At 34.9% G+C, this 12,763-nt stretch overlaps 1 protein-coding gene and 1 pseudogene across 11 annotated transcripts in view; one reads left to right on the forward strand and one right to left on the reverse strand.

Annotated features, from left to right (window-relative positions):
- Window positions 1-8,877: 8,877 nt before the first annotated feature.
- LOC148605730 (uncharacterized) lies at window positions 8,878-11,364 on the reverse strand (annotated as a pseudogene).
- A 779-nt stretch (window positions 11,365-12,143) lies between these two features.
- LOC148605731 (uncharacterized) overlaps window positions 12,144-12,763 on the forward strand; it is a 66,923-nt gene continuing 66,303 nt past the window's right edge. For 7 of the 11 annotated variants that reach the window (XR_015916053.1, XR_015916052.1, XR_015916049.1 and 4 more), the window contains exon 1: window positions 12,144-12,659. Coding sequence is in view for 1 of the 11 variants with exons in the window: in XM_088549763.1 (XP_088405889.1) it covers window positions 12,629-12,659 (31 nt within the window). In the remaining 10 variants the exon portion in view is untranslated. The remainder of the gene's footprint in view (window positions 12,660-12,763) is intronic. The other 4 variants (XR_015916047.1, XR_015916048.1, XM_088549763.1 and 1 more) reach the window with 4 other exon arrangements.

The following is a 12,763-nucleotide window of genomic DNA, read 5'->3' on the forward strand; positions in this document are numbered from 1 at the left end:
GATCGGACTAACCGTTAGCAATGTTCAAAGCTATGCTAGTTCATATCAAGAAAGAGGGAAACAATTTGGTAACCCATAAAGAACCTAATCCAACAGAGGACCTTTAAGAACTATACGCATATGAATAATTTTTCCTTGATACTTCTGAGTCATTGCAGAATACATGCACTACTTTAGTAACAGAGGACGACAAAATACCAGAGATGTTCAGAAGATGATTTTTATTCAAAGAAAGATGCTAAAGGCCTGAAATACATCCAATTGAAAGTTTCACGACAGAAGAAACATCACAAAGTAGACAATATGTAGCTTCTGACGACAAAGATGGTCGCATATATGAAATCCCAGGTAAAATGTTTAAACCTATATTACATCCACATATTATCCTGTCTTATGAATTGTCGACTCGTTGTAATATGACAATTTACTTTATGATACTTATTATGTCAATTTTCTAAATTTGATTGGTCCAGTACAAGAGTAATATTCTTTCATATGTCTCAGAGGGTGATAATTTTTTGTCTTTACCCTCTAGTGGAATGCTATATATATATATATATATATATATATATATATATATATATATATATATATATATATATATATATATAGCAAAAAAGATGTTTGATTTATCCACACGGGTTGAAATCAATAGTGAAAAATAAGAAGTTTTGTATTTATAAATACAATACATATAAAAAACACACAAATGAATGTATAAAGTCACATCTTTCCTCTCCTACCGATTGCACTGCTTCTGCAGATAATGATGGTTGGAGACGTTGTTAAGAGTTACTTGGTGACAGCGCGTTATAATTGAAGCGAAAGTGAAAGTGACGTTCACTATAAATAGTACAGCTATAAATAACGTCTTGGTAAAACATCTATTATTATTCATCTTTCTAGTAGTTATTATACTTCTATATATTTTTACTAATTTATTCTCAAGTGCTAAAATGTCGGTTAATTTTCGGTTTATATTTTTGAATAAAAATATTTCTTTATTAGTACGTTCTTGTTCCATTATTTCATGCGGAAATTAATAACATGGAAATATTGTATAGTTCTAACTTCCATAGTTTTCGAAATGTCCACTTAATTGTATTTTGCGATATTCTGGAATTTGATTTGTTGTCGATGGACTGTAAATCTTTTCCGACATGATGTTCCCGTTTGTCCAATATAGTTTTCCCCGCAACCATTGCAAGTTACAATATACAAAAGATTTTCTGAGGTACACTTAAAACTGTTCTTTATATTAAATACATCTTCTGATTTAAATGTAAAAGATTTACCTTCGAAAATGTAGGCACAAATACCACACCTTGGATGTTTGCATTTTTGAACTTTAGCTTCCGATATTCTGGTATCAAATCTTACTTTTAATTATCTTAAATTTGTTTAAAATATTGTTCATGCGTTGATCTTGCATTCATATTGTTAAATTTGCATGAATTATATTAAACAATTCAGCATTCCGCGGGTTGTACGTTGAGACATATGGGATGCTATCTTTGCCTTTACATATATTTTTCGTCCTCCTTAGATCTTCAATTTAAATATCCAAATTCCCAAATCTGTTATTGCTTCTGGATATTTCCTTTTGCTTAATGTTTCTTTTAATTCCAATAATCGCCTGTCCTTGGTATTTTTATCGGATATTATTGTGCACAATCTTCTCGCTAAATTGTATGGAATGTTCAACTGTCAAATTTGCGACGCAAATTTTTGGTCGTTCCCTCCGCGGGACTCGAACTCGTATAGCTGTGACAACTATGGCAACACCACCTGCACAAAGTCCAGCGCCTATACCACTCGGCCAGCTAGGCTATATAAAAATATAGCTTTCGCTGGCCGGTTCATTCCTACTCGTAGGATAAATCTAGGACTGTAACTGGTACACGATGTGTGATAGTACAGGGCAATCCTAGTACATTTTCCCTTTTTGTTTCTTTTAATAGCTTTTTATTGCATGTAGTCACACTATCAATAATCATGTTTTCGTAACATGTACCGTGCAACTGTGTTATGACCATGAACCATGGGTTTTGTTACAATCAATAATTGACTTTTTGATTTGACTTTGGTTATGCTACCTGTTATGCTTCAAATATCAAGTTAATATCAATCTAACAACGTTTACGTAAATTAACTTTTAAAACCAAAATGAATTTTGATGAAACCAGTGAGAAAACGACAGATAATTGTGATAAAATATTGTTCCAAATTGAAGATTTGATGATTACTCTTAACGATAAACAAACTCTTGAAGAGTTGTGGCAAAAAGAAGAAAAATATTAGTGATAATTCCAAAAATTTCTGCATATCATCCAGGGAGTACAAAGGATACTTTCAACGACAAAATACTGTTGATTCTGTGAGACTAATAGAGGATTTCAACGAACATTTCAACCAGTGTTTGGGTACTGTCAGAAAGGTGATGGAGAATATTAAGGTATCAAAGAAAAAATAGTTGAAGAGCTGTCTCAAGTAAGTTGTTCTAGCAAGTCAACAGCAAGTCAAAAAGAATTAAAGCGGAGGCAGAAAAGGTACGTTTACAGTATGTAATAAAAGAAGGTGAAGTTTTAAAACAGAAGGGAAAGCATGAAGCTAGTTTGAATATTGTACAGCAAGAAAGTGAAATAGCTATTACTGAAACAGAAGCTAAAATTCTTGAAGGTGCTAATGAACAAGAACTTGATTTACCTTCTGAACATGTTGATAGACAAGAATCTGTAAAACGTTATGTTAGAAACTTAGATATTAATCAGAATACCAATATTCCAAATGAATATACTTCAAGTATGAGAAATGTAACTGCTCCTTCTGTTCCAAATATGCCCTTGCAATCAGACTTTCAACCGGTATCTATTACACCGACTTGTTATTTAACATATCCATCGTAGTACAAACCTCCATCATGTCCACCTACATCTGTAAATCTTATGAACATGGCTACAAATGTTCCCATGTCATCTGGACCTCAGTTAGTTTCACAAAACGAAAACACTATTGACAATGTTATGTCCGATATTACCCGGTTCATGCTTAGGAAAGACGTATTACTCTCAAGGTTCAGTAATTTTAATGATACCCGCAAGACTTTAATGTCCTGGAAAGCGCCTTTTCAAAGTATAGTAAGAGAGTTAGGAATTTCTCCATTTGAGGAAATGGATCTGTTGGTTAAGTAGTTGGGTTCTGATTCTGCAAAATTCGCTAGATCCCTTTGAACTGCAAATGCGCATGATCCACCACGAGGTTTGACACAAATTTGGGATAGTCTTGAGGAACGGTACAGTCGACCTGAAATATTGAACGTTCTCTTAAAAGAAAACTGAGCTCGTTTCCTACTTTAACGAACAAAGACAATAAGAAACTGTATGATCTATTTGATACATTATCTGAAGTTGAATCTGCCACGGTGAACCCATCTTGTTCTACTTCGTTGAGTTATTTCAATTCTTCGTCTAAGGTAGCCCCAATTGTATACAAGTTACCGTAATATCTACAGGATAAATGGGTTACACGTGCATCAACCTATAAACATGCCGGAAGTGTTTCCTATCCGCCTTTTACTATCTCTATCAAATTTATCAAAAAGTAATCAAGGGAACCAAGGTTATAGCGGTAATCAAAAGAATGTAATCCAGGGACAAAGACCATACATGGAAAACAGACATACACAACAAAGAAAATAAAGTAACTAAAATCATACATACAAAGAAACAAAAGCAAATGAGCAACCCGGACTCCACTAAAAACTGGGAGCATGGACCAGAGAGATGTGTGAATTTCCCGCTTTCAGTGAATCCATGAACAATCAGGCCAATAACAAACAATCCACACAGACAAAGGTTGTTGCTAGGAACATTGATCTTAAATATTAAAACTTGGTACAGTAAACGTCCACTTACCGACCGACTTCAGTTTCTAGGGAGAAGCAAATTTGTTTTCTGTGTTGCGAATCTAGTGACCAGAAAACCTGTAAGGCAGTCATCAGTTGTTCAGTATGCAAGAGTAATCAACACTCCTCGGCAATGCACGCAAAAAAACCCACTTTCTCTTGGGACGATAGTCAGACATCCAACAAGAGTACAGAAACTTATTGCAGGGAGCAAAGTGACAACACTGTAGTATAGGCATATACTGAGTTATGCGGAGATGATCGTATTGGTCTTTCATGTGCCAAAATTGTTTTAGTTGATGTATTTACACCTTTTTCTGCTGCTATGCGTATGTATACTATAATCGATAACCAGAGTAATCGAACATTGGCCACTCCAGCACTAATCTTGCTATTAAGGGAACTGCTTCAAACTTAACCCTTTCATCATGTTCAGGCAGCCACACCATGACTGGGCGACGCTCTGATTTATGTGTCAGTTCGACCGACGGAAAGTCGTTTGAACTTTGTGATGTCATAGAATGTGAGTCTATACATAATGATTCACTTGAAATTCCGACTCCTGACGTTGCTTGCGCTTACTCCCATCTACGTCGAATTGCTGAATACTTACCTGATTAAGACTCTAGTAATAAAGTTGAACTGTTAATAAGGCGTGATGTTCCAGATGTACATCACGTTATGGATCAAGTGTAAGATAGAAAAGGACAAGCCTTTGCTCAACAACTACCTCTCGGTTGGGTCGTTTTTTGAGAGGTTTGTTTTGGAAAAGTCTATCCGACTTCGGCAATCGTTCGTAAAACAAATGTTCTTGTCAACGGTAGAACTACACACTTTCCGTTAAAGGATTTAAGTCTCGAAGTTAAAGAGGTAAATGACATTTTAGTGAGAACTCCTGATGACAATAAGGTCGGTCCATCTGTAGAGGATAAAAGTTCCTCAATTCGATGGAAGATGAATTCGTTATGGACGAAAATGTGCACTGGTCTGCATCTTTGTCTTTTCGAAATTCGAAGACAGTTATGCCAAACAATCGACAACAAGCCGTCAAACGTGCATTCTGGATGCTAGTCTTAAGAAAGACTCATTAAAAGCAGAACACTTCAAAACGTTTATGAATCAGGATTTCGCTAGTGGCGCAGCAGATGTAGCACCTGAACTCTCCAAAGGTAGCCAATGATGGTATTTACCGTTATTTGGAGTGCACCACTCCAAAAGCCGCGACAAATACGTGGAGTTTTTGACTCATCAGCAGTTTTTGAAGGCACATCACTAAATCAAGTGTTAGTATCTGGCCCAGGCCATACAAACAGTTTAGTTGGGATTCTTATGCGCTTCAGAAAGAATTCTGAGGAAACATAGAACAGATGTTCTACCAGTTTCGCGTGTCGAAAAATTATCGCAATTTGCTAAGGTTCTTTTGGTATGAGAACAATGATTATTTGAAACGGTTAATAGAATACAGAATGACCGTACATGTATTTGGCAACAACCCGTCTCCTTCAGTCGCGTACGGCCTACGAAAGGCAGTCGAAGACTCGGATGATGATGTTATATCACTACTTTTCATCAGGGGCAAGATACTACCAGGAACTGAATGGGATGATCCATTGTCACCAGAATACAAGTCAAAATGGAATACTTGGTATAGAACTTTTATCTCAATTGGAACTTTTTGAATTCCTAGATCGAGATTATTCCGACTTCGATATCCTTAGCCAAGAACATTGAAATTCACTTTTCTCTGACGCGTCCGAGAAAGCCATCTCAGCTATTGCCTTTTTGAGGTCTGTTAACCAAGCAGGATCCGTTTCTGTTGGACTCCTTATGGTAAAATCAAAGTTGGCGCCCCTAAGGTGTCACACTATTCCTAGACTTTTTTGAAAAGCTGTTTTGGCTACCGAACTTAGTAATTCTATATGTTCTTACATGGATCTTGATCAAAATGTTTGCCATTATTATACTGAAAGCAAAGTCATCATTGGCTATATTTGTAACACTACTAGAAGGTTTTTCACATATGTTAGCTATAGAGTTGAAAAAATCCGCAAGGTTTCGTCATCCTCTCAACGGTCTGTCATACCTACCAATTTCAATCCTGCTGATTTTGGAACTCGTTTCGTCAGCAATCTAGATGTAGATCTTGTATCTCAGTGTACAAAACCACTTGCATGGCTTCTCAGGGAACATTCAAATGAAAATATAAAGTTTTCATTAGTTTCATCTGAAATTGACAAAGAACTTCGACCAAATGTGACTTCTTGTAAGACTCAGGTTTCAAAGCCTTTTTTAGAATCGTATCGTTCGGCACGTTTTTTTAGCCTGGCAATCTCTAATAAGAGCTATCATCCTTCTTAAAAGGAAAGCAAAGTCTTTATGTAAATCAGATTAATCCTTGAAATTTCTGGTGTTTCTGAATTGGATTTAAGGAAAAAAACTGAAGCTATCATTATTCGACAAGTTCAGCTCGAAAGTTATGAATCAGAGATACAAAATCTAAATTCTCAAATTTGATCAATTTCCTGACCTGAATTCTCAGACTTGGCGGAAGGTTGAAACTTTCTGATTTATCTCCAAGTGAAAAGCATCCTAAACTTATTCCTTGCTCTCATCATATTGGAAGCTTCTTGTGCTCCATTTTCACAGACTGACACATCATCAGGATAGACACATAACGGAAGGTTCTATCAAAACTTCTGGATTCTGGATTATTAGTTTGAAACGATTGATTAGTTATTCATTATCTAATTGTGTTCATTGTCAGAGGCTCCGATGAAAATGTCCGTACCAAAAGATGGCCGATTTGCCCAAGTTAAGACTTCAACCATGTCCACCATTTATTTATATGGGTATAGACTGTTTCGGGCCTTGGAATACAGCAACCAGGCGTACATATTATATATATGTCGAGCAGAGCTGTTCATTTTGAGGTAGTCGAAGAAATGAGTACTGATACACTTATAAATGATCTACAAAGTTCTATAGCATTTCGTGGGCCTGACAGAGAATTATATAGGGACAAATTGTGTCGGACATGCTAATGAACTTGGACTTAAAGCTGTATTTGCAGAAGACAATGTGTTGAATAACTTTCCTAATGATCAAGATATTCTTTGGAAATTTAACACTCTATACTCATCTCACATGGGAGGTTCTTGGGAACGCTTAATTGGGTTTGTAGACGCATTCTCGACAACATTCTCTTCGATTCAAGACATCACAAACTCACAATTAAGTTTTAGTGACATTTATTGCCGAAACAATAGCTATCATGAACGCTCGACCGCTTGTACCAATTTCATTCGATCATGAATCTGTATGTGTTTTGTCACCAAATACTTTGTTGACCCAAAAATTTAAAGGTCAAATTGATGATTTTAGCTATTTAGATGTTAGTGATGTTTATTATAAACAATGGAAGTTCGTTCAAGATATGGCCGATAATTTTTGGACAAAATGGAAACAAGAATATCTGCAGACAACTTCATAGAAAGTGAGAACAAAATCAGACAAACATTCAGGTGAATGATGTTGTAATTCTGAAGGGGAATGATCTCCATTGCAATGACTGGCCAATTGGTATTATTGAAAATACTTTGCCTGGAATTAATGGACTTGTCCGTAAAGTGCAATTGAGAGTGATGAGATGGTCAACCAAGAACTTATGTTCGTCCTGTTACCCAGTTTATTCGATTGAACATGTAATTGTTTTGTGTTAAGATATATCTGACTGAAATTTTGCATAATTTAAGGTACTATTTATTACTTTGACATTTAATATTACAAAGCTTGGATATCTACATTTTTTCCTTTTTGTGTTTTGATATTTAGCTCTCCTTTTGAGGCTGATATATGCTTTATATTAGGCGGGGAATGCGATGTTCATAATTCCATAATTGTTAAGAACTTTATACTGTATTATATATCTTCCTTGCATTTTTTGTCATATGTATAATACTCTTTTTTGCAATAGTATTGATTAATACTTTCATTCTCTTTTTGTTATTGATGTTATACCATGGTATTTTGATAGCTATATATAGCATTGTGTATTTTTAGGTATGTTCTAATTTTTGACGTAAGGTGTACTATAGGATACAAATGCGCAATTATTTGCATACATTCTACCGGGAACTTTTTTACCCCAACATGGTACTGAGTACTGAATACAAGGTGGTACCTGATTGGTTGGATATGGCTTGAAATTTATTTTCATTTCAAAGCTTACAAATTTATGATTGATTTTATTTTGGTAATAATTAATAAAATGTTATAGGGTTGAAATGATTTCTCATAAATGAAATCTAGGTGCTTCATTTTTTTTGCAGTGTATTTTGTGCTGAATTTTCAAGAGTCCATAACAACTGAAATTTAGGTCAACTTTTGCCGCATGACCATGTACTTTTTTTTGTGCAAATAAAAAAGTATGCTTTTCTAGTTTTAGGAACAGAAACTCATTTTCTGCTAATTTGTGTTGTTTTCTTGAAATTAATTTTAAAACTACATAGGTACCCTATGGAAAATGCATTACAAATAATTGCGCTCTTGTATCCTATAGAGAATGTGTACTTTCACATTCACTTTTGTCCTTCATCACTGTTTTTTGGTGCTTAGCTTTCCTGCAAACTCTGTGGTGACTTTGATCATTCTTTTTTCAAAATGGATGCTTTTTGGGCTGATATTGAGAAAAAGTTTTTCAAAAAGGCTATTTTAATGGGCAATGGTAAGGGATGCATTGAATGGATAGGGGCACGGAAGTCCAAGTCAGGTTATGGGGTCCAAGTTGTGAAATGGCCTGATGGAGAGGGCAAAAGGGAGGCTGCACACAGGCTTTCCTACATGATAAGGCATAGGATCACAAGGGATGACTTTCAAAAATCTTTTAATGACAAAGAGTGCAGCCATATCTGCCATGAGAAACTGTGTGTCAATCCAGACCACATAGCCATAGAACAACATGAGTTTAACCAGGAGAGAATTCAATGCAAAAGTCAAGGCCTCTGCTCAAAATCACACAAACCATATTGTTTAATATGTAATTTTATTAATATAAAAACTATTTTCTAACAGAAATTCTCCTTTTCTTGCTTTTTACACTGTAGGAATGGTCTGTATGTTTGTTTCGAGAAGAAGGTTTCTGTTCTTTTTCACTTTTCATTAGCAAGTTTTTCTCGTACGCAATAATTTCACTTAATTTTTCATACAGTTTGTACAGCTTTTCACGTTTTTCACTTCTATATTTCTTGTATTCCATTGTTTGCTTATGCTGCTGTTGTAAAATGTCTAATTTCTGCACACTTTTCAGAGCCTGGTAAGCTGTACTCCCAACTGGAATGTCACAGTGTAAGCAACTGCACAACTCAAGGATGGATTCACCTGGACCAAGATTTACACTATGGATGGCTGAGTGTGCCCTTCCAGAATAGTTCTTTTTGTACGTTACATTTGAAGTTAAGGCACGCCTTAAGCTACGATTCACACCCTCGACAAAGTTAGTGTTCATATTAAGCCTGGTCTTCTCAAGTGCTTTTGGTCCGAGGCGCTTATTTACTGCGATACGAATAAAATCCATGTTTTCATGGGTATGCATGATTTTGAATGTCTTTGGTAGTAGCCTTCTCCTCTTGAGCCACTCACTCTTGCCACATACAAAATAATATTTCTTGCATAAGTCATGTTTTGCCATGTAGCACCGGATAACTGCATCAACTGTATGAGACATCTTTGATTTATTTCTTTTAAAATTTCCTCCAAATTGCTTAGTACATACAGCAAGTTCAAAATTGCACCTTTCAGTTAAGTCTGTTGCAAAGTTATTCAGTAGCTTTTGGCGTTGCTTTTGTGTCCGTGCCGGCATGATTTTTAGGAGACTTTTGTCTTTCTTCACACTTTTCCGCATATTTTCCGACAAATGCCTGGTATCAATGAAATGCTGAGGCTCAGTTTTTGATTTTTCCCTCCTCATACAAATCAACTGCAGCTCTGTAAGCTGAACTGTCTGGGTCAGTAACTAAATAGTCTACTTCTATGTTGTCTTTTAAAAGGTCTTCAAGGCACTCCTTGGCCCATGCATATTCATCACCAATGCTCTTCACCATTGGAATATTAGCACTGAATTCATCTGTACATTCACAGTGGAGTTGGCCTAAGTCAAAATCAACATCTAGTGAAGAATGCTCTGAACAGAGCTTATTTTTGTCAACCAAATTAACAGTATTATGTTTTTTTGTTACATTTTCAGCTGATGTATACACAACCTGATTAGCCGGTTGGAACGGTGTGCGTCCAATTCCTGAGTAGGGTCTGTTGCTGTACATGCCATCCATTTAAACACTAATATATCTTGGATTTTTCTTTCCTCGGAGGCGGTTTATTTCGACTAATTCTTCCCTTCTTCTTTTCATGTCTTTTTTTACAACTTGTACAATGTTTTTATATACTTGATTTGTCCTTCTTTGCAGGCTAGAGGCTGCTGGAGTTGAAATATTGCCACTTAGAAAGATTTTGCGCAAGCTTGTAGGACCAATTGGAGTCTGACTCAGGCCAACTAGTACACCAGTTGTTAGTTTTGAGGGTTTTCTACCCGGTCTGCCGGTTTCAAGTTCCTCATACTGTGTATACATCTTCGAAAAGTATTTACACGATGCGCAAATAAGTCGAAATCTTGATGAGAAACCTCTTTTTTCTTCTTTGTCCAAATCGTATAGTAAAATACCATCACAGTCCGGACTTTTCATCATATGCTCTCTAAATGCGCAATTCCACATGTTTTATGACTTGTAAAGGCACAGTACTCTGTGGGAATCAAAATTCAACCTGAAAATTAGAAAAGAAACCATATTTAATGTCCTACTAACACTATAGTTATTTCTATATTCAAATGCAATTTAGAGTTATCTCCCCCTTAATTTTAATATTTTTTTTAATGGAGCATTTATGTATATTGGGCTGATATCTAGTTGATTTTTTCCTACTTTATAACTTAAATAAAGATTAATTACTATACAAAGTGCAAGAATTCGTGTTCTTGGAAATAAATTTGCAAGTTTTAAGGAAAAAACATCCTAAATAGTTTGAAAATTGTGCACATATGGCATATATTTTTTATTTTTTTTTCAAAATCTACATTAATAAACTGTTTGATTGTAAGTTAATTATGTTATTTATTTTTACATGTCCTACCTTTTTTCTTTTTTAGCTCCTTTCTTAGATTTCCTAGCAACAGGAACAGATTTAGATTTTGGTCGCAGTAACTTGGCCGCACGACTGGACCGCTCTGCCTTCTCCTCTGGATCAGTGTATGGATCATTAACAACCAGTTCATGAGTTTTCCTTGTAAGTCTAATGTATTTAGGTGTTTCTAAGTCACTTTTCACTGTTGAAAGTTTAGTCCTTGCTTTGTTGTGAGGTAAATTCCCAGATTTAAATGTGTATTTATTTCCTTTTTTGAATCCTGACATTTTATAAATTTGAAATGTTGACTCTATTAATTTAGCTTTGATAAGTGTTGGTGTGCTCTGATGCAAGTTTATTTTATACCCTTGTTTTGCAGTACAAGTTGATGTAAAAAGTTCAGTCTTTGCACTATTTACAGGATAAACAACAGGTGCCCCCCTTCAAACATATAAAATTCTTCAAAGATGCCATTTGATGATCCTATGGCTCTTCTATAATTATCATGATGACAAGCAAAATTTGTTGCTGTCATTCTGGTACCTCTTATCACCAACAATTAAAAATTACATGATAAAGTTAGAAAGTGCATCTTCATTTCACTTAATTTAGAAAGTTTTAAAGAAAATTTCCAACTTTTGGCCATTTTTTTGTATTTTTACTATTAGAAGGGTAGATTCTACTCTTAAAAAATTAAAATTTCAACTTGTACATGCATAGAAGGAGTATTGCTTGAAGTATTGGAAAACATAAGTCATAATAATTTCTAAGATATTTTAATAAGAAATTTTTCCATTTTTAATTTTTTATTTTTGCTTTCTGTGGAAATTTTTCATCACTGGCCGCAAACTCGCACTCCAAACTAAAAAGGGAATATCTCGACTAAACTTTAACGGATTTTCACCTAACTTGGTTTCTGTACTTGTAATTAGATGTGCTTTATGAATGCGAACTTGAGTACTGATTCTTAACCGCTTCATGTTTTCTATAGGATACAAATGCGCAATTATTTGTTTACATTCTACCGGGAACTTTTTTACCCCAACATGGTACTGAGTATTGAATACAAGGTGGTACCTGATTGGTTGGATATGGCTTGAAATTTATTTTCATTTCAAAGCTTACCCATTTATGATTGATTTTATTTTGGTAATAATTAATAAAATGTTATAGGGTTGAAATGATTTCTCATAAATGAAATCTAGGTGCTTCATTTTTTTTGCAGTGTATTTTGTGCTGAATTTTCAAGAGTCCATAACAACTGAAATTTAGGTCAACTTTTGCCGCATGACCATGTACTTTTTTTTGTGCAAATAAAAAAGTATGCTTTTCTAGTTTTAGGAACAGAAACTCATTTTCTGCTAATTTGTGTTGTTTTCTTGAAATTAATTTTAAAACTACATAGGTACCCTATGGAAAATGCATTACAAATAATTGCGCTCTTGTATCCTATATTACTATCACTTTCACTTTCGTTTCCTGTGTTATCGATTTCCTGTTTCTGAATGTGACCTTGGTTTGATTGTGCACCACAATCTTAATCGTATTTTAATGCATCCATCGTTGTGTGACACCTCATTATGTAAGTAGATTTTTTGTTATTATGATTTTTTTAAGTGAGGTATGATTTAGTGAATATTTACTGTGATTTTGAGATACTTTTTCAGATAACTGTTAAAGTTTTAC

Source organism: Perna viridis, chromosome 10 (genome assembly GCF_037379345.1).
Source record: "Perna viridis isolate PV_CMFRI_1.1 ecotype Kerala chromosome 10, ASM3737934v1, whole genome shotgun sequence".
In the NCBI taxonomy this organism is placed as follows: Eukaryota; Metazoa; Mollusca; class Bivalvia; order Mytilida; family Mytilidae; genus Perna; species Perna viridis.